At 46.2% G+C, this 26268-nt stretch overlaps 3 protein-coding genes across 25 annotated transcripts; 1 reads left to right on the top strand and 2 right to left on the bottom strand.

Moving 5' to 3' along the window:
• Window positions 1-347: 347 nt before the first annotated feature.
• On the top strand, window positions 348-26268 carry LOC128771713 (chemerin-like receptor 1). Of its 23 annotated transcripts, none has more exons than XM_053887356.1 (15): window positions 348-861; window positions 2044-2171; window positions 8072-10012; window positions 11665-13681; window positions 13760-13843; window positions 13916-13996; window positions 14706-14777; window positions 16024-16190; window positions 18268-18313; window positions 19350-19528; window positions 20416-20660; window positions 20811-20911; window positions 21198-21329; window positions 22168-22298; window positions 23358-26268. In XM_053887356.1, exons 12-15 carry the CDS (start codon window positions 20811-20813, stop codon window positions 24509-24511), a joined length of 1518 nt encoding a protein of 505 aa, XP_053743331.1. In that variant the 5' UTR covers window positions 348-861; window positions 2044-2171; window positions 8072-10012; window positions 11665-13681; window positions 13760-13843; window positions 13916-13996; window positions 14706-14777; window positions 16024-16190; window positions 18268-18313; window positions 19350-19528; window positions 20416-20660; the 3' UTR covers window positions 24512-26268. The 23 variants fall into 23 exon arrangements, with proteins under 23 accessions (XP_053743331.1, XP_053743324.1, XP_053743327.1 ...); XM_053887349.1 differs by having other exon boundaries at window positions 18849-19528; XM_053887352.1 differs by adding an exon at window positions 18849-18950 and having other exon boundaries at window positions 16024-18313.
• Window positions 7833-10375, bottom strand: has1 (hyaluronan synthase 1). The gene is made up of 4 exons (XM_053887408.1): window positions 9382-10375; window positions 9087-9312; window positions 8883-9015; window positions 7833-8820 (listed from the first exon to the last, which is right to left on the bottom strand). Exons 1-4 carry the CDS (start codon window positions 10111-10113, stop codon window positions 8145-8147), a joined length of 1767 nt encoding a protein of 588 aa, XP_053743383.1. The 5' UTR covers window positions 10114-10375; the 3' UTR covers window positions 7833-8144.
• LOC128771725 (trypsin-3-like) lies at window positions 14784-15801 on the bottom strand. Its single transcript, XM_053887394.1, has 5 exons — window positions 15750-15801; window positions 15531-15684; window positions 15203-15465; window positions 15011-15147; window positions 14784-14946 (listed from the first exon to the last, which is right to left on the bottom strand). Exons 1-5 carry the CDS (start codon window positions 15787-15789, stop codon window positions 14797-14799), a joined length of 744 nt encoding a protein of 247 aa, XP_053743369.1. The 5' UTR covers window positions 15790-15801; the 3' UTR covers window positions 14784-14796.

Here is a 26268-nt window from a genome sequence, read left to right as displayed (position 1 = left end):
GATTCGTCCATCTGATCTAAGGATGCAGAAAACGTTCGACATGGCGATGGCCCCTGGAGGGGAGCTGAAGATCCGGGAGCCCCTCAGCCGCCCCTGGGTTCTCTCTGATGTCGCTCTCATCAGCCTGTTCACCAACATGTTTTTAACTGTGTTCCTCCACATCACGTAAGGAAGACTCTTGATCCATTGAAGTTTATTTCAGATGGAAACTTTTGTCCCTCTTGCAGGGTTATCTGCCTGTTGAGCAGCGGCCAGGACTTCTTTGACGTTGACGATGACGACGAGGAGGACTACATTTATCACTACTATCCGCAGCAGAGTGGCTCGCGCAGGGACTCGCAGTGAGAAATGTGCTTGCAAGTGACAGATTGCACCAGCAGAGGGCAGTATGCCCTTACTGTTTGCCATTCCATTGATGAGCTCATTTACATCATTGTTCAATTTATTATTTTCTTTTCATTTCGTAGAATTTGTTTTAATACCGAATTAATTGATTAATGTTTAATGTTGATTCACTGTTTTCTGTCTATATTTCTTTATTTGAGCTCAAAAAAGTCCCTTAACACTCTGAACTCATAAAGACTGTATGATTCATTTTTATATTAATGACATTTTATGGATTTCCCCAGGTAAGATTTTACATGTTTCTGCTTCAGTCTGTCGTATTGGCTCCCATCTTCCTTAGGTTTGATCTGTTCTCTGAAGAATCTTTCATCATAATATAGAATAATATACATTTTATTTGCTCAACATGAATAACTTGCCAAAACGAATTTAAGAGCACAGCTTTTTAACCTCCATCCCTCTCACTAGGTGCGTCTTATTCCTCAGACCTTCGTGTCAGAGTGATTTGAACTTGAGGTGAGCATCAGATCATTATATCACAAAGGTGAGGTGGCATTTCACCTCATTCCACCTGTCTGACTCAATTTTTAGAATCACCATATTCCCAGCCCAGATGGTAAACAATCGCTGAGCGTTTAGTCATCAGTTTACCTAACATCAGAATTAAACAAGTGTCGATATGATCCAAAAAATAGCTGTGAAATACGGCCAATCACGGGGTGATGGCGCTTATACAGGGCTCTGCTTGCAAACAGGATATCTCCCAAAGAGATTCTTGTATTTCACTGAAACTCTCAGGCCTGTTGGAAACTAGCCTGATCAGAAGCTATTTGATTTAGGTGGTGTTCTGTTGGTCTGTCGTTTCCCCCATTTATTTTCAGTGGGCCACGTGTTACAGCCGATGCTTTATACAATTGAATCACTCTAATTCATCATCTTTGCTGTGACTGTGGAGACAACACCTGGACGTACAGATGATCGGACGGTCTTCAGGGTTCTTTTTCTTTCCCCCACGTGTCTTTAAGGAGTGCTGTGACGCTACTGCCATCTGCGTTTACTGCATCCAGAATGTCAAGAATTATACAGAAAAAAGTCATTATAAGGGCAACAATATTGGGTACAAAAATTAACAGTGTGGCTGCAGATAGAGGCTTGAGACCAGTTGGGGTCAGAGTGGAGGCCATGCTGATCTTGGACCACTGGAGTCTCACGTTTAAGATTGCCCTCAATCTCCTGATGATTCCATCATTTTCATGAAATACTTGCAGTTTAATTTCATTCTGACGCCATGTCTTGTTCTCGCTGGGGTCTGTATTGTTCTGGTACCTGCTGGGTTGGACTGCGGCTGCAGGCTCCTGGTACTGGATCAGAGAATAGACAGTCCAGGCACGGTCTGCTCTGGTGATCCACATCACAGCCGGGCCAATGTGGGTCATGAGGTCAGGCGAAATGTTTGTCGAGCCAGTATCAAGTTCAAGTGCTTTTTATTTCTTAATAGGAGGTGTGTTTAGCGGTTCAGTATGATGTGGCTCCGTGCTGGTGTGGGTTGAGATGCCATCTGTTGGCTTCCCGCGGTGCTGCTTAGAAACAAACCCTGCAAGTGACATGAATTAGCAGCCAAGTCTTTAGGGTCTGTCTGCCGCTTCTTCATTGTCAAATCTTAGTTAATAATGCTTGGTTGTTTTTGGTATTTCACAGGTGAGTCTGAAGCGACACACCTGAGTATTGCTGAAGTTCTAAGGGGCGCCCCACTGTCGCAACACGAAAGACTGTGCTCACTTTTGTTGTGGCTCAACGTGTTGGGAGGCACAGACAGCAGTGAGAGAGTGAGTCGTTGCGAACCTTATAAAGCTCTTGTGGAGCTGCTAAATTTAGTCAGACATGACTCAACACCCAAGTTGTCGTTTACTCTACACATTGTATGATTTCTTTTCCAGCTGAGTTTCCAAGGAGACCCTTGGTCACTCTGACAAATCTTCATCACCAGGAAACTCCACCATTTGCTCGTGGTCGGTTTCAAAACTTCAGCTGACGAGTGCGTCACATGTAGTATAGGAGGTGTCACTCCTCCAGTTAAACAGTAACACAAGCTGTCAAAGACTCAAAATGTAACCAATGTGTTGGCTTTCTTAACTGTTTGTTTTAATGTTGATCGACAGCTAATTATTGTATGACCTATTATGACATAACTCTGCTGAACAGTTACATTCCAGGGTCAGTTTGCAGGTTTCCTGAGTGTTTAAGCTCCTGCTTGATTTGAAGTAAAGTCATTAAACTGAATGAATTTACTGTGTAGATTCCGGGTGAAGAGAGTTTCCCAGTAACGTTTCCTCGGTGTAAAGACATTCATATACCAGAGAGAAATTTGAAAACCCTGGAGACCCCCTGTCATGGTTGTGTCTCTACCTGCCAGATGTAGCTGACGCATCAAGCCGGCGGCTGAATGTCGTGTCATTTATTTTAACTAAAAGTTGACAGTATAATACAACACTGATGGATGTGACATTAAAATACATTGAAGAAAGTCTTGATTTAGACCTCAATGTTGTTACTGCTGTTACTGTGTTTTCCTCAAGCCAACATCAGGATTTTGGTTTCTGTGGAAGTCGGGTTCCTCCGGTCACTCTTTTGGGACCTGTTGTTGACAGAGATTAATATTCATGGTTCAGCTCATAAGAGAACAGCAGCCCCATTCACTGTCATAGTGAGGTCAGGTGCAAAGCTACATGGTGGCTTCACTCTGGCGGTTCTCGCAAAATGCCAGTGTTTTTGAGCTCTTCCGGTATTATAAATGAAATTCGGACTATGAACTTAGGTCGAGAGAGATCAGATCTCATGGTGGCTCGATGCTGCTCACCACTGTAAGTTCTGGTAAAAGTCCTGCATGAGTACGAGAGGCATCAGCAGAGGAACTCCCTCTGCTTCAATGGTGAAAAACGCTGTGTTCAAATCTAACTGTTTCTTCCTCACACTGGGTGAGTTCCTTCTGTCTTTCTCCCACGTTTGTTTTTTTTTGTCTCTGGTCCAGACTCGAGTCGAAATGAAATACTGGCAAAGATTCTACTTGACTGGAAAAAGTAGTGTAAACATTCCTCGGCCTGGTTCGTTTGTTTTCTTGACGTGGAACCGCTAGGCGTTTCCTCATCCTGGCAACTATCAGAGGAGAGCTGATGACTTTCCAGTTTTAAATAGAGAAGACTTGTGTGTTCGGAAGGACTGTTTTTGGCAGATGATGTGCTGTTGGGGCGTAAGGTTCGGAATAGCAGCTTCTAGTTCATCTGAAAAGGCTCACTTACCACCACCCATGTTTGCATCTCTATGTGGGGACATTGACATAATCCTTTGCCCAGCCTCTCACCCTAAACCCAACCATCCAAACCAAACAACCAGGACTCTTAACCAAACTTGAACCTAATAATACCCCAGTTATCTTGAAGTCATCTTGAGGCTTGGGTTGATGGGATGCTGCCAAGTGGTCCTTGACAAAGGCATCAGAAGGTGTAAGGATAAACAGGCACAGACGCACACTCACCCATCTGAGCTGACTTTTATAAAGCCACAATCCTTCATAATCTGTCCCATCATTGTCTAGTAAGATGCTGCAACTGGCTCAGATTTGAGAACAAAGCGAGTTTCTACATGTTCGCAGAACTATGTCTCCTTTAGTCCTTTCTGCTGATTCTTGTTCAAGACAAAGTCGCAAGACACCGCTTACTGTGTGTGCGCGCGTCTACGTCTTTATCCTGCTTCGTGGGGACCAATTCTTGACAAATCACCATCCTTGTGGGGACCTTATGTCTTTGTGGAACCTTATTAGACTTCAAAAGAGGTTTGTCATTTTGACTGGGTTTCCCTTTGGTTCAGAGTCCTGGTTAAGATTAGCCATGTCCCCACAAGGATAGAAATAGGATAAATAAAAAAAAAACGTGTATGTACTTGCTTGAGAGGACCATTTTTTTTGGGAAAACACCTTGTTGTCTAGATATTTTGCTTGGTTAGGACCCCACAAGTTTAAGTCGAAACGTCATAACTATGTTATTGTAATTTTGTTTGGTTCAGAGTCATGGTTAAGTTTAAAGGCCTACCATGGATATAAATACGTACTTGTGTGTTGTGTCTCATCCTCACTTCCGTGATAAATCATGGTTTTTCGCAGCCGGTCTTGTTGCCTTTGGTTTCTTATCTTGTGTTTGTGATTCTGTTTGATGTCTCAGCCGTGAGAGGAGGCTGCAGGACCCTCACCGCAGCCGTTGCTTTCACGTTATAGCAGAGTCATTTGGAAACCAAACCACTTCCGTCATAAATGGCTGCATCATCCTCGGAGAATCTCGTCTTGGGGCTCGGTTACGGGACGAAGGTGACGTAAAACGGTCCGTGCCAGACTTCCTGTGACGGCGCACACGTGATGCCATGGCAGGCGTGGGTGGGGTGGGGGGCGCCGGCTAATTGAAAACACATGTGAGGGGTAGAGAGTCTCCCTTAGTCTCCTGCTTTCACTGTTCTGATCGCTTGGATTCTTTCCACCAAGTTTTCCTTGACTCAAAGGGCGTCTCAACGACTTGCGCTCACTGACGGTCCAGGTTTGGATCAGAACCAGGGAGGGACTGCAGACTGGTGACTCATCTTTACACTAATCTTGAGGAAATCCAGAGCCTCTTACTCATGTGAGATTGTCTCAAACCGCGGTTGTTTTGGCCACCACCAAAGTTTGAATCATAGATGAGGGATGTATCTCATCCAGCAGCTCCATTCTGAAGCCCTCTTGCTTGTCTGCGGTCAGGTCGTGGAGGCAGCAGCTGGAGCAGAGTGATCCGGGCCATCAGCCTTGGTTGGTTTTCCATTAGAAAACATTCTGTTTCTTAGTGCAAGGGATTGTGGTGAGAGCCATCGAATGATGGTGAGGTCATGTTAGAATGGAGACCGTCAGAAGTGGGCTACTAGAATCGAGAAAACCCCAGTGGAGCTGTATTCTCTCTGGGGCGGTGGGGCATGTGGGGTGTCGGAGTCCTGGAGTGGTACCTAAGCCACCTCAACTGGCTTCTCTCTGTGTGGAAGAGCTGTTCTACTCGATGAGTTTTTTTCCCCTTTTGTGACTCCAGACTGCAGAAATGAAGATCAGAATCCAAGCCATGAAGGAGTATTTTCCCTCCAGCTGTCTCAGCTCTCCCCAACCTGGAGCCTTTTCAAACATTAACCAGCGTCCTTGTTCCTGGCCTCCACCACCTTCATTCTTAGAAAGCATCACTTGTGTTTCTGATTCAACAACATAGTAAACTTTGTTCCCCTCCACACCTCCCAGGAGAATGTTACTTCCATACGTCACCCTCATGAAGATGGCACTCATGGGCGTTGAAGTGTGTTTTCTAGACGGAGACGGGAGGAAACACCTTTGTGACGTAACTCCAGTGCACTCCTTGATGCCGTTGACGTGGAACAGAGGCAAAAGAGTGAAGAGGGAGTCCCTTATGCGAGTCATTGTTTACCATCAGGCCTGATATCAATTCACCTGCCATTGCTTTTTCATTCTTCACTAAGTCCTCTGTAAATAAATTATCACTGGGTGTGTTTTATGTTTGTGAGCAACGTAACTGAAAAGCTCATGGACTGATTTTGATGGAACAATGCGAGCAAGAGATGGATCACGAGTGTCACAAACCCTCTGTCAGTGGACCACCACTCCTGCTGGTTAGAGATGGTCATGGTTAAACCTGCCTGATGCTCAGATGACTTTCTTGTCATCCAATTCATCGGGTTTTATCTAGGTTTCTGTAACATGCTGTGTTGTTTTAGTGCTCAGTAGGTGGTGCTGTAGGTTTCAAAATAATGTGAGGTTTTATTGAAATAGTTGGTGAAAACCAAAGATTTCAGGGCTCTGAAATGAAAGCACTGTTACATGAAGCATCACAAGCCCATCACTAACTGCAGTACACACTTGACTCATGCTTATTCTGTTTCGTGTGATGAATTCATTCTAAAAACAAAAAGTCAAGCACAGTTCTTGAAATGGTGAACTACTGTCAATATTTTTAGCAGCTCAAGCAGTTAAATTGACTTTTACTGTAAAAAAGACAGAAATCAACTTTTAAACTCAAGTCGACTGCATCCCTGAAGCATCTAAGGTGCAGGAAGTGTCATCTAATTCACTAGAATCAAGAGAGGTGTTTCCCTTCCTCGAGCTTCACTTTTCCCTCTGCATGTTACTGTTGCTGCCTTCACGCCTGCTTCCTCATTTCACACGGTTCCTCTCACAGAACACATCATTTTGTCTTTCCACTTGGGCAGGCATGGAATGTGGTCCGCTTTCACTTCTCCTTACTTCTATGAGACACAGAAATTTCTCCATAGGAGTGTTGGTGTGACTGTAACAGCATCGATGTGTGCTAAAGTTCTAAACACATGGGGCCCGGTCAACTGATCATTCGCCACTGATCATTTTTAAAACATTTACTTAAAGCACTCGTCTATCATCATAATGCATTTCTAAGGCTTTATAGAACATGTTAGGAATGTTCATAGAAATATATTAGTGAGTTATGATCAGGTTAATAATGAGTTGTGGACTGTATATAATACAAAAGAAACATTCATCTTATACATGATTATGAACATTCATAACATGGTCTATAAAGCCTGCATTATGATGTCTCATGAATGTTTTAGTAATGTGTTACAGATAAAACCCGGCTTTGTCACCGAGCTTTTGTATGTCTGTTAAAATTAAAATGATAATAATAATTCTGAAGGCTTGCAGGCTTTCATTTTTCTGTGGTGGTGCGCCACGTTTGTTTACCACTTGCAAGTTGCTCAAAGTAAGTGAAATGCTGAAATAAGTTTCACAGAATAATTTTCATTGGCGAGCATTTCATATTTATTTTTCATTTTGTCTTGATTTTTATAAAAATCAGAATTTTATTTATTTTCCGGTGTCTTGATGTTAAAAAAAAACACAGTCATGATGTCAATGTTATAAAAATACTTTAATAAATGTACTTCAAAAAATCATTTCACATTGAGACATAACAGCATCAGAAAAATTAGCAAACATTTCTCACGTATTCGACAGTTTATTACACAATAATCCATGTATTATATTGCTATATAATAACGTCCTTCATCAGTGTGCAGTGGCTCAGCAGAAACAAAGCATTACTAATCATTTCTGGTCAACACTTCCAGTGTAGTTACATTCCTACATCATCTTCACGTCAGTGATGCCGTGCGTAACCTCCACAAATAAATAGATATCGGAGAGGCCCATGTCCCTCCAGTCCTCCGTACAGTTTCATTTTAAAGTGCAAAAACATCCCGATTATTCACCAGCATTACAACATCAGGCAGCAGCGTCATCACCGACTGTGACTCGTATAAATAAATAAATTAAGTGTGAAAGTACTATGAGAAGGCAGCAGAGGAAAGATTTGAAGTTCTTGAGAAGCGAGGAAGCATCTGGGTCTCTGAAGGTCAGATGTCATTTTAGACTTAAAACAAAGTGCATGAACTATCAGAATCAAACCTCAATGTAAGAAACTAACTAGGTGACCTGCAGATGTAGTGCCCTTATCAAACGGGTCTGACGGTTCTGGTGGTTCCTTTAGCTGCCAGAACATTTTGTTTACCCTTGGGTTGCCACTGTTTTTAAGTTGTGTTGGATGGAAGCTTCTCCAATTTGTTGACTCAGTTGGTTGATTCCTCACCTGCATTTCTCCCCCTGCTCTGCTCTTTCCAGTGATTCACCATGTCAGCACTCCCTCACCGTCTGCTGCGCAGGACTCCAGTTAAGGAAGCCCAAGCCCACGTGCTCACACGGTCACCGAGTAGCTTCCTGAGCGCTTCCTACATATCCTGAGGAACCACAACCAGTAGAGGAGCAGCATGACCATCCAGTAACACACATACGCCGCGAACCCGAACACCAGAAACCTGATCTCCATCTGCTTGGCTGGTGTGGTCCAGTCTACACGACTCTCCTTGTAGATGGTGTAGCAAAACCCACCAAGCAAAATGGCGGCCCACACCGACAGCGGCAAGAGCGGCATGTAGTTGCCGACGATCTTCTTCCTGCCTGATGTCCCCCAGCTGCTCTTGGTCATGGTGAGGATGGCGAAGTACTTGGCCGGCAGGAGGCTGGTCATGTACAGGGCGGAGTAGAGAGACATGAACACCATGACGACGTTTTGGCGCAGGATGCAGGCGTAGGCGGCTTTCAGCAGCCCGATCAGCTGGATGCAGCACAGAACCCAGAGGATGTCCCACAAGGTGCCTGTCCAGAAGAGCTGGATGATGGTGGCAGTCACGAAGAACGGGAAGACGCCCGAGACGATGGACTCGTACGTCATCCACAGATGGTGCTTGTGCCACCACATGGCATTGTAGAGCCATTCACGGAAGTAGGACTTGGTCCAGCGGGTCTGTTGGTTGAGCCAGCGCAGGAACTGAGCCGGCGTCTCAGTGTAGCATTTGGAGCGAGCCGTATACCTACGGAGATGTGGGCGGAGCTTAATGGAGGACAACTCAACAAAAGAAAGTGAGGTACTGACTTGGTGGCGTAGCCCATGCTCAGCATGCGGTTGGTGAGGTGCCGGTCGTCCCCAAACGTGCAGTGAGAGCCCAAGAACTTCTGATTATACCAGGACTCTAGGAACTGCTGGAGCAGGTCGTTTCGGTACAAACCTACAGCGAGGAGACGATTAGGACCATGAGAGAAGCTTGGAACAGACTCGGCGTGTGGAAGGTCTGCTCACCGAGAGGACCACTGATGCAGGACACACAGTTGAAGAAGGACTGGCAGGAGCGCTCGATGTTGAAGGCCATCCAGTAGCGCAGACTGCTCATGAAGCTGACGTATGAGTCTTTCAGGTTGAGGATCATCACGTCGCCTCCAACGGCACCATACTTGGAGTTGCTCTCCAGCACCTTGCACAGCTCCACCGTAGCCAGAGGGTCCAGCTTGGTGTCCGAGTCGCACACCTGTGGAAGGGGGGGGTGTTATTTCCGGTCCTCTGGGGAGCGGGGTTTGTGAATGCCAAGCAAGCGCACCTGAATGTAGTCGACGGACGAGCCCAGAGCTTTGAAGGCGGTGTACATCACCTCCCGCTTCCCGCCCCACTTCTGCATGATGCACACGCACCTCTGGGTCTGAATGAGACGCTCCACCTCTCTCCGCTGTGGATCTTCTCCCTCAGTGTAGTCAGAGGGTTCTTTTCCTGGGGAGGCCTCTGCGTCCTGCTGCACCTGGGTGGGGTCCCACGTGTGGTAGTTGTTGTCCCACACGAAGCATCCAGGGTCCTGGTCGCTGAAGACCTCCCTGAACATCTCCATCATGTACCGATCGTCCTCCGAGTTCCCATCCACCACCATGATGATGCGCAGCAGCTCCGGAGGGTACTTGAGCGCTCGGATGGAGTTGAGGCACTCCCGGAGGTAGACTGGGTCCTCCTGGTAGGCCGAGATGGTGAAGCCAATGGTCTTGGTGAAGCTGCAGGCCTCCGTGCGAGCTTTCATCCGCCGGTGCTCAATGAAGGCAAACAGGCTCTGGATCAGCACGTGCAGCGCAAGGAGGAGTCCGTAAAAGCCAAAGGAGATGATTCCATAGGCAGAGGTGACCAGCTGGAACCCAGCCACGTACGCCCAGACCATCACCGCCAGGACCACCAGAGCGAAGATGAAGGTGAGGATGGCTCGAAGCGTGGACCCCAACTTTTTCAGGAGTGGCTTGAACTCCATGCTGAGTTGTCTTATCCCTGAGAGACAAGATGTGTGGGAACACATGTGCTGCTGCTTCAGTCCAGTAATGAGAGAAAAAAAAACATTTTAACACAACAGAGAAGCATTGCTGTGCTTCAATACTGTTGTAAATAAAAGATAAATCTGAGGAATATCACATTAGAGAAAGGTCAGAACACAAAATGGTGACAGTCATCTGATTCAGTTGGACGTCTTTATCCCTGTCATGCGATGTCCAACCTGTCACCTGTCACTTTTTAGGACAGTGATTTAATCCTGACCAAAAATGTTGCTATTATGTATCATAATTCAGATTACATGGTATATATATATATATATATATATATATATATATATATATATATATATATATATATATATATATATATATATATATATATATATATATATATATATATATATATATAAAATTCTAAAGACATTTGTAGGCCTTAGGTGTACTTATTGGGTGCCCGTATTACTTACAACATTTACAAATAAAACTTTACACAGTGCTTGAATTTAATTCCAGTTATTGAAGGAATCATTTTTAAATCATCTCTTTTAATTTTTGCTGGTGTAACAATTTCATTGATCAATCATATGTTAATCCTCAAACATAATCTATAATAATTCGTAGTTACACAACATCAACAATTACTCAACTGCCTAGAAAAGTGGAAAAAAAAATGTTGAACTAGAATGAGATCTTCTGAGCTTGGAACGAGAATAGAAGGGAATTAAATGATGGAGTACCTGAGGTCCCGATGAGTGAGGTCTGCAGGATCCACCCAGTGTTTCTGTCGCATGGCTGGTTCTTCTGATCCTTTATAACCTTCAAGTGGAGGAGGATGAGGAGCGTGTGCGCCGGTTCTGACTCACGACTGCGTCAGGACCAGGAGGCGCTCTGCTCTGTGTTTTGCGCTTTCACCATGGAAATGTCTTCTTGTCGCAACCTCATCTTCTCATTGACTCCCGGATCGCGTTTGTCTGCGACGCTTTCTTCGTGTCTCCTTTAACCCAACAACTCATTCAAAAGTTAGAATAACTTGTCATTGACCAAAAGGAGGCGCGTCTTGACGCCATCAACCTGCGATTAAAAACTTCGTGTTAAGCCGTTTAGTATTCATCACTGGAACATCGCCATTTGTTGTGTTTTAAACCGCAATATCCACAGTGAAGCCTTTTTTAAATTCATGTGTTGGTGTTTCTGTCGCAAATAACCCAACACGCGTGACTATATTGACTCTAACTCAGCCTGAGCAGGACTGAGCGGCGGTTCACTGAAGATGTATCTCGGTATCGTTTTATACACAGTAAAATCAGTCTGACTGCCTTCATTACAGTCTTTGCTACTTTTTCATTAATATCTTTCACGCGCTAAAAAAAAAAGACTGTCAATGAAGCAACTTGCCAATTGCTTGAGCAATAATTTAAAAGAAAAATGAAACTTTTTATACAGCTTTCTAAAAAAGTACGCATTGATATAACGTTGATTTATTGGTCAGATTTGAACATTTCAATAGATGAAGTGGAAGCAAGCTCGAGTTTTGTGGCTGTTTGTCGCCCTCTGCTGACGTCTTTCTCACACTGCAGGGGTCATCGCTCAACCGAAGTGTGGCGGAGTTTCCCGAGCATTCACGAAATGTCCCGACAGCGGCATGTGAGTGTTATTTTATTTTAAATACATATGTGCCACATGCTTTTCATTAATCTATTTTTCTGACAGAAAAGTTATCCAAGATTTTTTTTTTAATGTTTTTTTTTCTAATAGGAAACGCACCTTTTCCCCAAGATGTTTTTGGAAAATTGTTTTCCCCCGTTTGACCACCAAGAATCCCAATGGTGGATTACTGAGATGGAGGTCGACTATGGAGCGAAGTAACATGACGCTTCTGGTGTCAATCTGGGGGATTATATTATTAAGATGAAGCTAAAGAGCTGCTTGACTCTTGACCTCTTCACCACCAAAATTGCCTTCTGAGTAGCCACTTGATTTGGAAAATATATCAGTCACTTGAAATTCCAGCGTAAGAGATGTTGAAAAGAGTGGTAAGATTTTTTGTGTTTTTCTGCTCACTCCTTGATCTGGGACACCTGTTAGACAAACACACCCTGTGTTTGTCTAACACTGGTCAAATGAAGTTAGGAGGCGAGTAAATGAACTGGCAGTTCGGCTGAAAAATGTGTGCACGGTTTTCCAGTGAGTCTCTGTTGGAAATGTCTTCAGTGTTCTGGCGACGCTTCAGGTTTACATGTGGGTGTTTAATTTTGTTTTCTGGGTGAAGGCTTTCATCGGCGCTGCACAACCCTGGGTTTTAACTTCACAACATCACCCGGCAGTTTGTTCTCCAGCCAGCAGATCTGGTGGCCACTCACCAGGGTCCCCACCCTGAACCACAGGGGCCGGACAACACTGCCATGTCTGACATAAATAGAAGCCACCAGGAAACTGATGTCATGATGGGGACTGGTTGGAGCTCGCCACTGCAGACCAGCTTCTTCAGTCCGACATCTATAGCTGGAGTTCAAAAATACGTTGTTAATATTTTTTTATTAGCAGTTTTTTAAATCAGTTTTATCCATTTTCAGCCTGATAACAATATATCGATGGTAATGTAATTGTCCTTATGGCCACTAGGTGGCGAACTATAGCCGACAGACATTTCATTTCTTAAAGTTCGTTTATTCCGCACCTAGTGACACAGACGGCGAAATAAAGATTTATATTAGTATTAATCATGAGTTCTAGTCAGTCTAGTTTTATGGGTATTTATTCATTGAATTTAGAAATCATTGAATTAAACAATAATGAAATGGCCCTCAGGGATCTGGATCTAATAAGTTAATGATGGACAGATGCATGGACAGAACATGGGTGTGTCATGTAATAATATGAATTTGTCATTATTGTTTTTGTAACGTCCCACCCACCCAGAAAATAGGGAACAAGAAACTTGGACCAGCTGTGGTGCGACGACGTCTTTATTCAATAATTCTTCCAAAGAGACACCAAAAATAGGAGATAATTTTTACTTTGCGAGGAGAAACAATAGTGTGTGTGTTCTTGTACTTCTATCTTTGTGAGGGCCTGTATGAGTTTTTAATCAACAGAGTGAGGACATTTTTGCAAAGTGAGGACATTTTGGCCGGTCCTCACTTTGCCAAGGCTCATTTTGAGGGTTAAAACTACAAAATAGCTGGGTTACTATAATTGGTTTTTAGTTTGGTTCCCGAGTAAAGGTTAAGTTTAGTCATTTGTTTTACATGGTTAGATTTAGAGTGAGAGGCTGGGGAAAGGGTGATATGGCAATGTACGTCTATGACGGTCCTCACTAAGATGGGAAGACAAACGTGTGTGTGTGTGTGTGTGTGCAGAGAGGAAGGGTGGGGTTCAAACCCAGCTGCCAAATAAGAGAATTTGGCATTTTATTGCATTTCCAGTAACTCGGTGGCAACTCACGTTGACCTGCCTCCAACATCTGCTTTGAAATGTTGATCACTTTGGTCCAGATTTTTCACCAGTTCATCATCCACCACTCGGGTCTGGTCTGCTGCAGCGCTGATGCTGGGCCTCACCGTCAGCGAGAAAACCACATGAAGAGGTCGGGAGGTAAACAAGCGTCAGATCCACGGCACAACATCTGACGAACATGTTTACTGCGCTGACATCTGCTGCCCACCCTGACAGGGAAGTGAAGAGGGTGAGACACTCATGCTTGACCTTGGCAGGTCGCTGGCCCGAGCCGGTCCTCGGTGGACGATGGCTTCATCTGTGAGTCACTCCAGTTTGGAGCTGCATGGGCCACACCCGAGCTTTCTAAATATGAACTTCATTCTGCTTCAGTTCTGCTGCCTGCCAGAGGTCAGCTGCTCCAGGACCCCATCGTTCTCCTCAGCAGAAGGATCAACACCTTGAAGATCTCAGGTGGGCAAGTTGCACGTACCTGATCCTGTGTTGCCGACACTTTAAAGTCACAGATAATTTAGAGGGGGGCAGGTGCTCAAGCCAGAAAACAGGCCCCCATTCCTGTCTGGTGAAGACGTGATGGGGTCAGAGCTGTGCAGAGACTGACCCCTCGTGGTGCTGAAGTTTCACCCTGAATGAAAAAGTGATCCTTCTGGAGCCTGATTTTGAATTTGCATCCGATTTAAAAGCTGGAAACAGGCCTGCGACCTTGGGTTCCTGAGGGTTGTGCTCTGATGACAGAGTTTCCACCACTCTGAATGTATTTGAAATTCTTATAAAATTGGAATTCTTATACAAATATTTTCAAGACATGAAAAGCGCTTTAGTTGAAATAAGGTGATATAAAAACTTGAATACAGCCACCATCGTGATTCATTGTGCTATTGTCAAACTGATGCCAAACAAGCAATATTTTGCCACTTACTCCACTGGCAACTCATGGACATTCATGTAATAACACATCTGACTCACATTCATGTAATAACACAGCTGACTCACATGCTAATTTAGCGCCTCACTTTCCCAACCATTTCTCATCTGTGGGGCGAGCCGCTTCATATTATCGCTGTCTCTGTCATTACCAGCTTAGAAGCTCCTGAGCTTCTGCGCCAGGTTCGTTCCTCACCTCCTCCCTTATCATCCTTTTGTCCTCCTTCTCTTCTGTCAGAACTGATGATGGTGGAACTTCTTCTCACCCACGGTGACGGAAACATAAACACTCTGGAGATGTTTCTCAGAGGTAATTCTTTTATTGTCTCTCAGCCTGAAGCCATGGTGGTCTTGATCCAGGAGACAAAGTTGCAGACCTTCGTGTAAACGCCCGGCTTGTTTCTCAGGGCGCAGCCTTTCCCCCAGGAGACCACTCCCTGCAGCACCCCGTCACACACCATGGGGCCCCCAGAGTCCCCCTGTAGGGGAGAGCAGAGGCGTCATGGTGCTGTGTCCCACCTCCACTGTCCTGCCTGGGCTTACCTGGCAGGAGTCTTTGCCTCCCTCCAGGAAGCCAGCGCAGATCATGTTCTCGGTGATCTGGAAGGGGTAGGCGTTGAAGCAGGTGTCGTCACTGAGGAGGGGGACCTCCAGGCACTGCAGCGCCGCGGGGTACCTCGCTGTGAGACGCCATATTAGCCGCAGGAAAAACAAGCGGAGAGCCCTGATACTCACAGCCCTCGTCACTGGGACGGAGACTCCCCCAGCCGGAGACCCGGCACACGGTCCCGTCGGCAGCGCACTTGCTGGGCAGCTGTACGGGGCGCACGTGGCTGGTGAGGGCGGCGGGCCGACTCAGCTTGATCAGCATGATGTCACCGTCCTGAGAGCGGGGGTCATAGTCCGGGTGGCGGATGAACTTGGCGGACATGATGTGCTGCTCGGTTCCGTCATCCTCCCAGATGTCGTGCTCCCCCAGACGCACCTCCACGTTGTTCCTGACGGGACCAAGCAGGTGGTGTGTTGGAGGTGAGGGCTGTGAGGCTGAGCTCAGGTGCCTTACTTGGGTCTGCAGTGAGCGGCGGAGAGCACCCACTCCTCCGACAGGAGAATCCCCCCGCAGTAGTTGTACCCGGTGAAGAGAGACGCCTGATAGGGCACAGAGTTCCGGGGGCACTCGTACCCTCCCACAATCCTTTCGTCCTCCAGCAGAGCGGCTGTCCATTCAAATACAGCAGTCAGAGCCTTTGAAATGAGACCTTTAGTTCGGATCTAGCCTTACCTGCGACGCCGCAGAGAGCCAAGAGAAGAGCGAGCTTCATGACTGCAGTTGGCTTGTGTCAGCCAGTATCTTCTGCTTTAACTATTTTGAGCCTCTTATCGGCGTTTCTCAAGGTCGTTCGTGTTCCTCAAACATGAAACATCTGGCGCAGTTCCCCACTAAACAGGAGGCTAGCATGCAGGGCCAAACATTCAGGATCGTCTGCAGTGTTCTTCTGCTGAGCTTCACCTTTGTCTTCCTCAACTCTGAATTTTGCACTTTCTGAATCCAACAGAAACGTCATGTGCTCTAGTGTGAGGTGTCTACAGCTTGGACACATGGAGAGGAGGTGGAGAAGAAGACCACAGTGGTTCAGGGGATGTGGAGAGTGGTGCCCAAGTGTTAATGCTACCGATGGAAGTCAACTGAGTTAGCTTTGATCCCAGCATTTCACAAGGAAGGGTGAGCGTGCCTACGTTTTGGAAGCCTCTTTTTGTTCGCCGTGATGCAAGAGACTGTTGTGTCTGGTGAGTCCATGGGCGTTTCCATGGCGTCACAGGTGGGATCATGGTTTAGAAATGAGAACAATCTTTTGAGCCTCAGAGAAATTCAGTAGGTGCCGTGACGAGGCGACCAAAGATGGACTGAGAAAATCTTCCTGGAAAACCTCCATTATTTCATCTTGTTTTCAGCTTGGCTGTTAGCATCAACAGAAATGAGTACGTCTGGGTTTCACCGTCTGGTCATATGATCAGTTCTGATCCGAGTTGTTTACGCAAACAGGAGTCACTAAGTAGATGGTGAGAAGATTTGGCAGGTGACTGGAACATCAGCGTTCTCAGAGTAAAAACATATCATCGAAGCTGATCCGCGCAGCTGAGAAACACTCTCTCGCGCCGCGTGAGAGTGAGCTCATTGTGCCGCTCCCGTGTGGAGCCGTGGCTCGCAGCACAAGACACCAGTGCCAGCTTCAGCCTGAATATGAAATCATTGTTTTGCTCTCTTTTCTTCTCACTTCCCTTTTCTCCGAACATTATGAAATTTTTACTGTTGTTACAGTTCATTTTTAGATTTGTTTTGTTCAGCACGCTTTTCGTCTCCGTATGAGTCGTGTTTTTTTAAATGTCATTTTTTGCCATTTACTGATGGTTTCCTTCCAATTACTTTCATTAATATTTGTTTTACAGGATTATTGATTCAATGATTTTTATATATATATATATATATATATATATATATATAAAATACATTTTACTTATTTTTTTTGACTCTTCAAACCCAGTTCAACACTGATGAAAAAATATAGACTAAATTTCTTAAATATTTATTATCTTGTTTCCGTCGCTCTTATCTAGCGCCAATGCTAATTCCGAGCAATGCAATAGAGCGAACGGTTGACATGTCACGTGGGTGAGATGGAGCGATCTGTGCGCCGCTGTGTATCAGCACCAGAAAGGAAAAACACTCTAAGCATTTAAACAAACCCCGTAATTAGACAGACTTTGGTCTCTCAACATTCCCATCCAGCTCAGGCAAGTCGCTGCCTGACGCACACACACATCTGCCTCCAACCTCACTCCGACTTTGGTAGCAAATCAAATTTATATCACAAGCAGATCTGGACGCTGATGTCTTCTTCCACTCGGCTTGTGTGACAACAGCGAACGTCACAGCCACTTCAAATGTCCTTTATTGGATTTCAAAAGGCAACGGATTAGCCAGGGCTGTCTGTAGTCAGAGACACACCAGTGTGAAAAGACCCTTCCTTCAGTGAGGATGTGTGAGATGAGATTGGTTTCGCCAGCTGCCTTTCCTGTTCATTCCTTGGTGCTGAAAATACTCAGACGGCGGTGGGACTGTGTCAGAGAGGGTTCTGCCAGCCTTGTTTGCTGCTGCTTATTCACTGTGCAGAAGGAGCTCTGCGGTGGAGGGAAGGGACCAGAGCAAGGAAGTGGTTGAGGTTTTTTTTCCCCATGTGCGGTGTTCGTCATGAAAAAAAAAAACACAGAGAGAGGAGGGCAACGGCTGCTGGCAGGGCTTTTGACTGTGAAAACAAAATTCCTGACCTCTGCCGCCGGACCGGGCTTGGATTTCCAGGCAGCACCACAAAAAGATCAACAAACCTGTGAGGCTGCCACAGATTCTGGTCTCAGGTTTCTCTCTGTACCAAACTGTAGACAGTGCTGTCGCCTCATGGCTTCACCGGAATACTGGCGGTGACGGTGGGGATCTGAGGGGCGTCGTGACGTCACGCTGGTGTAGTAGCAAGCGCTCCGTGACAACCACAGCAACATCTGTCTTTGCTATTAGCGTAAATATGGACATGGAATATTGAATTGAACTACATACTTGAAAGCTCTTGGTCATAAACCCAGTGAGCTAGTCTCCGCTCCCTGAACATTTTGGAGCTGGACCATCAAAGCATTTCATCAGTTTTTGCTCCTCTACCTCCTGAGGACAACAACACTCTGAGCTTATCTTGTGGCCTTATGGCTGAATCCAAACAGTAAAGTCTTTATTTCTCATCTCTTTTCTTGAGGGTCACCGGACCAAGCTGCAGAACATCTCCACCCTGAATGGACCTGGTGAGAAGCAACCTGGTTCTGAAAGGCCATATTGTCTTGAAGGTCTTGTTTTTACCGTGGCACATCCCAGTCCTGACTGGTATCAAGCAGTTTTCTTGATAGGGAAAGTATAGGTCCTCACCCAAGTCCCCCCAAAGTTCTTGTCTTTGCCTCAACTCCAAGTCAACAAGACTTGAGCTCAGTTTCTTGACTGCATTTTCCCAAATGTTGTGTCTTTGTCTTAACCCAGATCAGACTTGGTCTCAAGGTCAGTGATCTTGACAAGCACTGCACTTGACTCAGGACCCTTGTTATTCCCCCTCCTAGTTTTGCCTTCTTCTCATTCAGCCTCTTAACTCCTTGGATACTTTATCTACCTTGATGTCTGGGTCCTGGTTTGTATTAAACCACAGACTTGGTCCTCCTGCATCGTTCTGTCTGGTTTCGTCCTCTTTCTCTAAGCCCTCTCTTCTTGTTGATGCCCCCCTCCTGGTTTTGCCCGAGTCCTGATGCGACCCCTAAAGTCCTGGTTCTGTGTCGACCCAAAACCCCCCAGCACCAGGCCTCAGGTGTTCCCACCAAACCGACTGGTGTTTGTTTCGCCAAACCGAACCGGGACAGAGCAGTGGGACGTCACGACCAAGTTACACACAAACAGGTATCGTGTTGGAGCGCTGTGTTTCGGTGGGTTTTCCCCCACCTCCTCCTCATCTTCTGCCATCAGAAATAATCATCTCCCCGACTTCATCTAAACCACCCGCCCCCTCCGCCTGAACCCAAATTCCCTTCAAACCTCAGCGGGTTGTTCAACACGCCCAAATTGGTATTTGCGCCGCGCACACATAATTGCAGCTTTGCTTGGTAAATCCAGACCTCTGGCTCGACGTCAGCTCTGAAGGCTTCCCTCAAACTACAGCTTTGGCCCGGCTATTAATATCCCCTGCAGACGCCAGAGCACAGCCTCTCCACGCTGCACACTGGATGAGGGAGAGTGGAAGGAAAGTTGCAGAGAAGCGGGTCAGCCTGCTGTCGGGCCCAGTCTCCTCTTCTGTTGCAGAATCTCCTTGGAAAAAGAAAGACAAATGAAGCGTCCCACGCACAAGTGAGAGCGTCGGTGGACACACACCCCACCCCTCCTCTTTAGTTCCTGTCTTCCTCCCCCTCACATCTGGACCACTGGCAGCTCTCGGTTCCAGTGTGCTTGTGTTTCAGCAGGGGACTCGATGTTTGGATCGAGTAGGTTCCTGCAGCAGCACTCGCTCCAGAACAACAGCTGTAGCCAGGTCACTGACCCCCTGGTGTCTGGGCTGCCGCCGACTCATGACCTCACTGCCAATTTTTACAAAGTTTGAACTCATAACTCGTAAAATGTTCTTTTTACTGAGTTATGTAGCTTCAACTCAGTGGCACTTTTTACCATGTTTATATCAACAAAACACAATGTTTGCCATGATGTTTTACTTCCTGGTCACATGTTTGTTTTACACCATCGCACAAAACAATTACACACAATGGAATATAGACACATATTCATGTATAGCGGAACAAGTGATGGGCTCGTGAGGCTTCATGAAACAGTGTCGTCATTTCAGAGCCCACTAGATGGCGCGCTCTGCTCTGAAGTCTTTGCTTTTAACCAACCATTTGAATAAAACCTCACATCATTTGTAAACCTACAGCACCACCTACTGAGCACTAAAAAATAATAACACTGTATCATGAGGCTTCATCAGCCCATCACTAAGCGGAACATTAGTGTCAGTGAATGAGCTTATGGGTTAAAAGTGAAAAGATTGTGTCTATTGGAAAATAGAAGCCATAACCTGCACCTGTCAGCCAACCACCATGCGTTTGTTGCCAGACCAGGAAGTGGAGCATCTGCTTGGCAAATGTTGCCGATGTAAACGTGTGACTGGAAGTGCCACTGAACTCATTTGAAGAGTCATTTAATTTTCAAAACCATTTTAAAAATAAATCTGATCGACTGCATGACAATAAACCCAGTGTTTTCTAGTAAAAGACGTCGAGTCAGTGATCCTACAGGTGGCTTTACTGAGTCTCTCCACCTTGAATTCCACTCCTCTGATCGTCACTTCACATCCAATTGGTGCCTCTTTCATCAGGGTCTGGTTTGCTGCTGCATCTCTGACACCAAGGCAGGAACCTCTGAGCAGCTTTCACTTTCTTCCATTGACTCCCTGGATGGCGTCGCTGGAAACTACCTGAGCTACTGGAGTCAGAGGAAGGAAGCCCCCAGACAGGGGTCAAAACCGGACTCGGGTTTCCCTCTCACACCCGGGAGACACAGGCTGACACAGAGCTGCCTTTCCTTTCTTCTGAGGAGGACTTGTTGAGCTGGGACGGGAAGGTAAAGAGTGCAGTCCATTGCTGACGCCACGTTTCTTGGCTCCAACATTCAAAAACGCAAAGACACACTGTAATTACAGAAATCCATTCAGCATGTTTTGCAACGTTAAATTCCAGAAAACAAGCTTCAGCTGCGCATCATGTCTGACAGATGTATGAACGTGCGGGCAGCCATGCATCCAGGCCGACCACGCTGGAGGAAATGGGACCACAAAGGCCGACTCCAGCGCTGAGCCTCTTTCCCACACTAAGGTAGGGCTGCACTCCACTTCAGGGATTGATTTTCATTCTTCCCAGCCCACATCTCCATGTCCCTGCGGCGCCTGCTCTATTGTCTCGGGGCCTTTTTTTTACCTCCACTTGCTCAGCAAGTCTTGATGATCTACATGTTCTGGCTGACAAAAAAAAAACAGGGCAGCTTTCTGATTTGCTTCAGATGTGGACACAGCAGTGCGCGGGCGTTTGCGATTGTTTCCTTTCCTCCAGATCGAATCGCAAACACTCACTTTTAATAAAGCTCATCCTGGCCTCTGTCCAGTGTGACGTTACCGCGACGTTCTGAGTGGATTCAGTCCATCCAGCCATCTGTTTTCATCTGCTTCAACCGGGACACATTGGGAGATAAGAAGCAGCCCAGATCTGCCAGGTCGGACTTGGATCCTCCTCCCAGGTCAGTAGGCTTGTTTTTTCAAAGCCTCTAGTGTAGACTCAAGACTCCAATAATACACTGGCACAGGACCAATATAGAGGACTGGGAAACACATGTTGGAGGTGTGGTTAAAGCGGGAGCCAAATCGGAAGACTGGGGCCATCCTCGCACAGGTGCAAGCTTCGGGACGTCCTCACGTCCAGGGGTTAAACATGTTAGCATGTAAGGGACCTCAGAGCTCAGCCTTGGAAAAACACATGACAAAGCAGAGTCCCGGCTCCTCTCTCCTTCTCAGTCATCTCCAGACCAACTATTCCGTCTCACAGTTTCCAATGTGACTCAGGACTCCACAATAAAAATAGTGTGGTGTCAGCTGATGGAAGCTTGATCTTATCTCCTCCTCAGTGTACATACATGAGTCTAAAAAAATGAAAGAGCGTGGTTTCTACTGCAGAGAAACCAGCCATATTTTCCTCTAAACAAGCCCAGACGCTGCTTTTAGTTTGTGGACAACAATCATCCACCGCCTGTCCTAAAACAAGTGATGATAATAAGTCGTTTCTCTTTCTTGATTTCTGAAGTTTGTCTTCCAAAAATTAAGAAAGTCAGATGTATATATGTTTAAATTTAACTCTCCAATAACACTACAAAGAACAATATTTATAGTGAAATAACTGATTTTAGTCTTTTTCTTTACTGTAGTTTGATAGTTTTATGAGATTAAAAAAAAAAAACTTTCCTGAAAAGAGGAGTGAGCGCGCAGAGTGGCACCGCCTCACTGGGAGCTGTGACGCCACTCTTTTCTCGGAGTTTGGGATCCGCAGCTTCAGCACTTCTGAGCCAGTCGTGGTGCGTTCAGGGGCGCGTCGACATCAGGAGCGTCCGACGGCAGAGACGCGATTGTCTCCAGAAACAAAGAGGGGAGAAACTTCTGTGGAGAGGATTGTTCGTCCTGCTGCACCATCACTAGAGAACCCGAATTTAAACCGGGTAAGTTTGGCGATCAAAAAACGTTTAAACCTCCGGAGTCGTGAGGAGATGGAGCCGTGTGGAAAACCAATCCCATGAATGACATGTTAGAGTTTGGCTGGGGAAAGGTTTGACCCAATGCAACTCGTAGTTTCTCAATATTGCCGCACAGAGGTCTATGTAAACTAAATATTCCGATCGTCGTTTTTATTTGCCTGAGTGTTTGAAGGGACCATGTGACTTCAATATTCAGATTTACAGTCAGTCTGGACTCAATGGAAAACGTTCTTTGGTTGGAGCTCAGTGTCTCTTTAATCTGGATTTCCTCCCGTTGGATGGTGAATGACTTCCACGCCTGCAACTATAAAAGGGTCTGTGGGTTGACAGTGAATGAGGGACCCACTCCTGCCAAGACGCCTTTGAGCGCACAGACCAGAACCTTTTCTTCCTCTGATTCCATGCTGGTGCATTCATATATGACTCTATTAGCACCTGTGTTTCCCTTCATATTTCACCGGCCACTGCTGTCAGGGGCCTCATGCCGAGAGAGAAGAAAGAGTCTGAAATGTCACTTCGATATCATGCAGAGTGAAAATGTTTATTTTAGAATGTTTTTTTAAATTTTATTCTGAATGTGGATCATAGATACAGGAGGACGTTTTGAAGTGTGAATATCATGTAAATAATAATATGAAGCCACATTGTTGCATCGCATTTTTTCCAACATATGGCATTTATTTATATTGAGGATTAAAAAATACTGCTAAATTGAGTTTTGTTCATTAAAAGAATTTAATCTTATTTCATGTTTGGGGAAAAAAAAGCTCATGAGCTACATTTAGAATTAAATTAGTTACAATTGTTGCCACTTTTGTTACTTTTAATGTATGTATTTATTTCAATTTTGCTTTGGTCCCATGAGGGCCACGTAAATAAAGGCAAAGAGCTGCTCGTGGCCCCCGGACCATACTTTTAATGTCAGCAGTTCATTTGCATTATGGAGGGACCGAGTTTAAGTTGCAAAAGTATTGCCCTCACTGCTGCGACACCTCTTTATTGTTCCTGCCTTGCTCACTGCAGGTCCAAAGACCATGATGGATCCAGCGACCGTGACCCCGTTCTTCTTCCCCAACGCGACAGATGGGATGGGGAAGAACAACTCTTTGTACGACGACGAGGAGTACGACTACAAGGACGAGCACGCCGAGCTGCGGCAGTCGCTCAACATCATGTCTCTGATCGTCTACTGCCTGGCCTTTGTCCTGGGCGTCCTGGGCAACGGCGTGGTCATCTGGGTGACCGGCTTCAAGATGAAGAAGACCATCAACACGGTGTGGTTTCTCAACCTGGCGGTGGCCGACTTCCTCTTCACGGCCTTCCTCCCTCTGAGCGTCACCTACACCGCCATGGATTTCCACTGGCCCTTCGGCAAGTTCATGTGCAAGCTCAACAGCGCCATCAGCTTCCTGAACATGTTCGCCAGCGTCTACATCCTGATGGTGATCAGCGTGGACCGGTGCATCTCGGTGGTCTGGCCGGTCTGGGCTCAGAACTACAGAAGCGTGCGCAAGGCGTCCTGCGTGAGTCTGGGGGTCTGGGCTCTGGCGCTGGTCCTCAGCGCCCCCTACTTCGTCTTCAGGGACACCGGCCCGTCCTACAACAACGAAGACATCATCAACTGCTTCAACAACTTCGCCTTTGTGGACGACGACTACGACGCTCCTCATGTGATCGAGCTGGGACTCTTCCGCCACCAGGCCATGACCATCACCCGCTTCCTGCTGGGCTTCGTCGTCCCCTTCACCGTCATCGTGTCCTGCTACGCTGTGATCATCCACCGCCTGCGGAGGAACCGCACCCTGGCCAGCCACTCCAGCCGCCCCTTCAAGATCATCGCCGCCGTCATCACCATCTTCTTCCTCTGCTGGGCGCCGTACCACATCATGGCGCTCATCGAGCTGGTCCACCACATGTCGCACCCCTCCAGCGAGACGCTGGACCACGTCATCACCATCGGCGTGCCCATCGCCACAAGCCTGGCCTTTCTCAACAGCTGCCTCAACCCTCTGCTCTACGTCTTCATGGGTCAAGACTTTAAGGATAAAGTTCGCAAATCCATCCTGAATGTTTTGGAGAGCGCCTTCCAGGAGGAGGTGTCGCGCTCGTACACGTACACAAACTCAATGATGACCAGCCGAAGCAAAGATAAGTCCGTGTCCGACGCCGAGGTGTGAACCTGCCCGACACAAACTGTTTCATTTCATAGCAAGTTGTTTAGTTTAGTGCTGGGTTTCCCCCGAAAATCCATGTGTCATGGTGGGTGCAGGCGTCGGACCTCGTCATGATGCAGACTGTGTTCCGTCAAGTTCATGAGGGGGTTCGATTATGGGTGTGTTGGGGGGTGAAGGAAAGCCTGAGAGGTGTTTGTGTCCTGCTGTCGGCTCACTAAAGTGGTGTCAAAGAACCTACGGCGGCGGGAAACCCGGAAGTTCTCGACTTAGTCAACTGTTTCACAAGCAAATGCAGAGAATAAAAGGGATTTTCATTTGAATTTAAAGAATCTGAATTTGGCTTCAGGGCTCTGGCACGGTATATGAGACCTTGCTTTGGATCCTGGCTGTGAGCTGGTGAATATCACTCGGTCTGAATCCCGCAGATCGAGGTTCTCAAAATCCAGGCCACAAACAAACTATACCAGACAGGACTGAGACAGGGGTCAAGAGGTCAGTGCCCGGGGACAGATGACCCGGTGTGGTGTCGGGGGGGAAGAGCCAGGTCAACAGGGTGACAGGAGGGTTTAGTTTTCAGTTCCATTCAGTCCCTAAACAGGTCTAATAGTCTCAATAATATTCTTACTTCTCAATAATCACTACCGTTATTACCGTTTGTTTTTCCTCATCTTGCTTTTTATTAACAGATGAATCATCATGGATGTATTGCAGCTGCTGCACGTCTGAGTCTGAGCTCATGGTTACGCGCCTCTCACTATCTCTCTCAACTGCAGGATTCTTCTCGCAGTAATTCATGTCTGCAGCCATGAATCTGACTCACGCCGTGACTCCTATATAATTAGTCCTGGAGAAGAGTTGATGTCTTTTAATAGCAGATCTGAAGATGTATTTATTTTTGGGCGGGTCTCCCTCAAAGCAGTTGCCATCTTCTTGTTTTATAACTCAGCTTTTTTTTTAATATTTGCAATCACTGTTGTATCCCAATTGTAGTCGCTCAGTACATGTATTTCCATGTATTTTGTGTAGAACTGTCACATATTTTCATGGAACGTTGTTGACTTCCTATGTGTGTGTTTTTGTGAATAATAATTTTGAGCTCATTTGCGAGTATTACACTTTGTTTTTACCGAAAAATGTCTCGCACTTTAGTGATACAGATCATCACGCCGGTTCCCTGTTTTTGTTTTGAACATAACCACTTACCATCACCCTTTAGGTTAGATTAGATTAGAGTACCTTCAGTAAAGTCAGCGCTTCATGCAGAGGGTCAGCAGCAGGCTCCATTACTGCCCTTTGAACTCCTCTCTTGAGGTCTGGTTTTTCGGGGCGACCTTGTCCTGTTCGTGGAAGCACCGCAGTTCAAACGAAACCGTCAATTCAAGTAACATTGAGTCACAGACCCCCTTCCTTCCTCATTCCATGGGATTAATAAAGTTTTTTCTCATCCTGATTCTGCACTTGTCACAGTGGAATTGCACAGCTTCATGGGTGGAAACTGAAGCCTGACTCCAACGTGGGCGAATTGGTGATGTTTGACTTTTGAGTGGCTGTTTGTGCTCACGCAAGCCTTCGATGGTGCCTGTGATAATGTGTGGAAACGCCTTGTGCTGAAGGAAACGCGTTTCATTTCGCAGTGTCACAATCAATGTGGAAATCTGATGAAACAGCGTTCGCTCACCGGTTTGTTTTCCAATTTAGGGGTCAGACAATAAACATACGAAGCTTATAAAAGGCATCAAAATACAGTTCTGTTGTGTTAA

The sequence above is a fragment of the Synchiropus splendidus genome, chromosome 15 (assembly GCF_027744825.2).
Source record: "Synchiropus splendidus isolate RoL2022-P1 chromosome 15, RoL_Sspl_1.0, whole genome shotgun sequence".
NCBI classification, from domain to species: Eukaryota; Metazoa; Chordata; class Actinopteri; order Syngnathiformes; family Callionymidae; genus Synchiropus; species Synchiropus splendidus.
Note: the sequence above shows the minus strand (reverse complement) of the source record. Positions and strands in the feature narration are given on the sequence as shown.

Coding starts and splice junctions, on each gene's coding strand:
- LOC128771725 (XM_053887394.1), bottom strand. CDS start 15,789: ATGAAGCTCGCTCTTCTCTTGGCTCTCTGCGGCGTCGCAG. Junction 15,685..15,749: donor GGCTCTCTGCGGCGTCGCAG/GTAAGGCTAGAT, acceptor TTGAATGGACAG/CCGCTCTGCTGGAGGACGAA. Junction 15,148..15,202: donor CCGTCCCAGTGACGAGGGCT/GTGAGTATCAGG, acceptor GGCGTCTCACAG/CGAGGTACCCCGCGGCGCTG.
- LOC128771713 (XM_053887346.1), top strand. CDS start 20,811: ATGTATGAACGTGCGGGCAGCCATGCATCCAGGCCGACCACGCTGGAG. Junction 21,330..22,167: donor GACTTGGATCCTCCTCCCAG/GTCAGTAGGCTT, acceptor TGGTGCGTTCAG/GGGCGCGTCGACATCAGGAG. Junction 22,299..23,357: donor AGAACCCGAATTTAAACCGG/GTAAGTTTGGCG, acceptor TGCTCACTGCAG/GTCCAAAGACCATGATGGAT.
- has1 (XM_053887408.1), bottom strand. CDS start 10,113: ATGTGTTCCCACACATCTTGTCTCTCAGGGATAAGACAACTCAGCATG. Junction 9,016..9,086: donor CTGCATCAGTGGTCCTCTCG/GTGAGCAGACCT, acceptor TCCTCGCTGTAG/GTTTGTACCGAAACGACCTG. Junction 8,821..8,882: donor AGCATGGGCTACGCCACCAA/GTCAGTACCTCA, acceptor ACATCTCCGTAG/GTATACGGCTCGCTCCAAAT.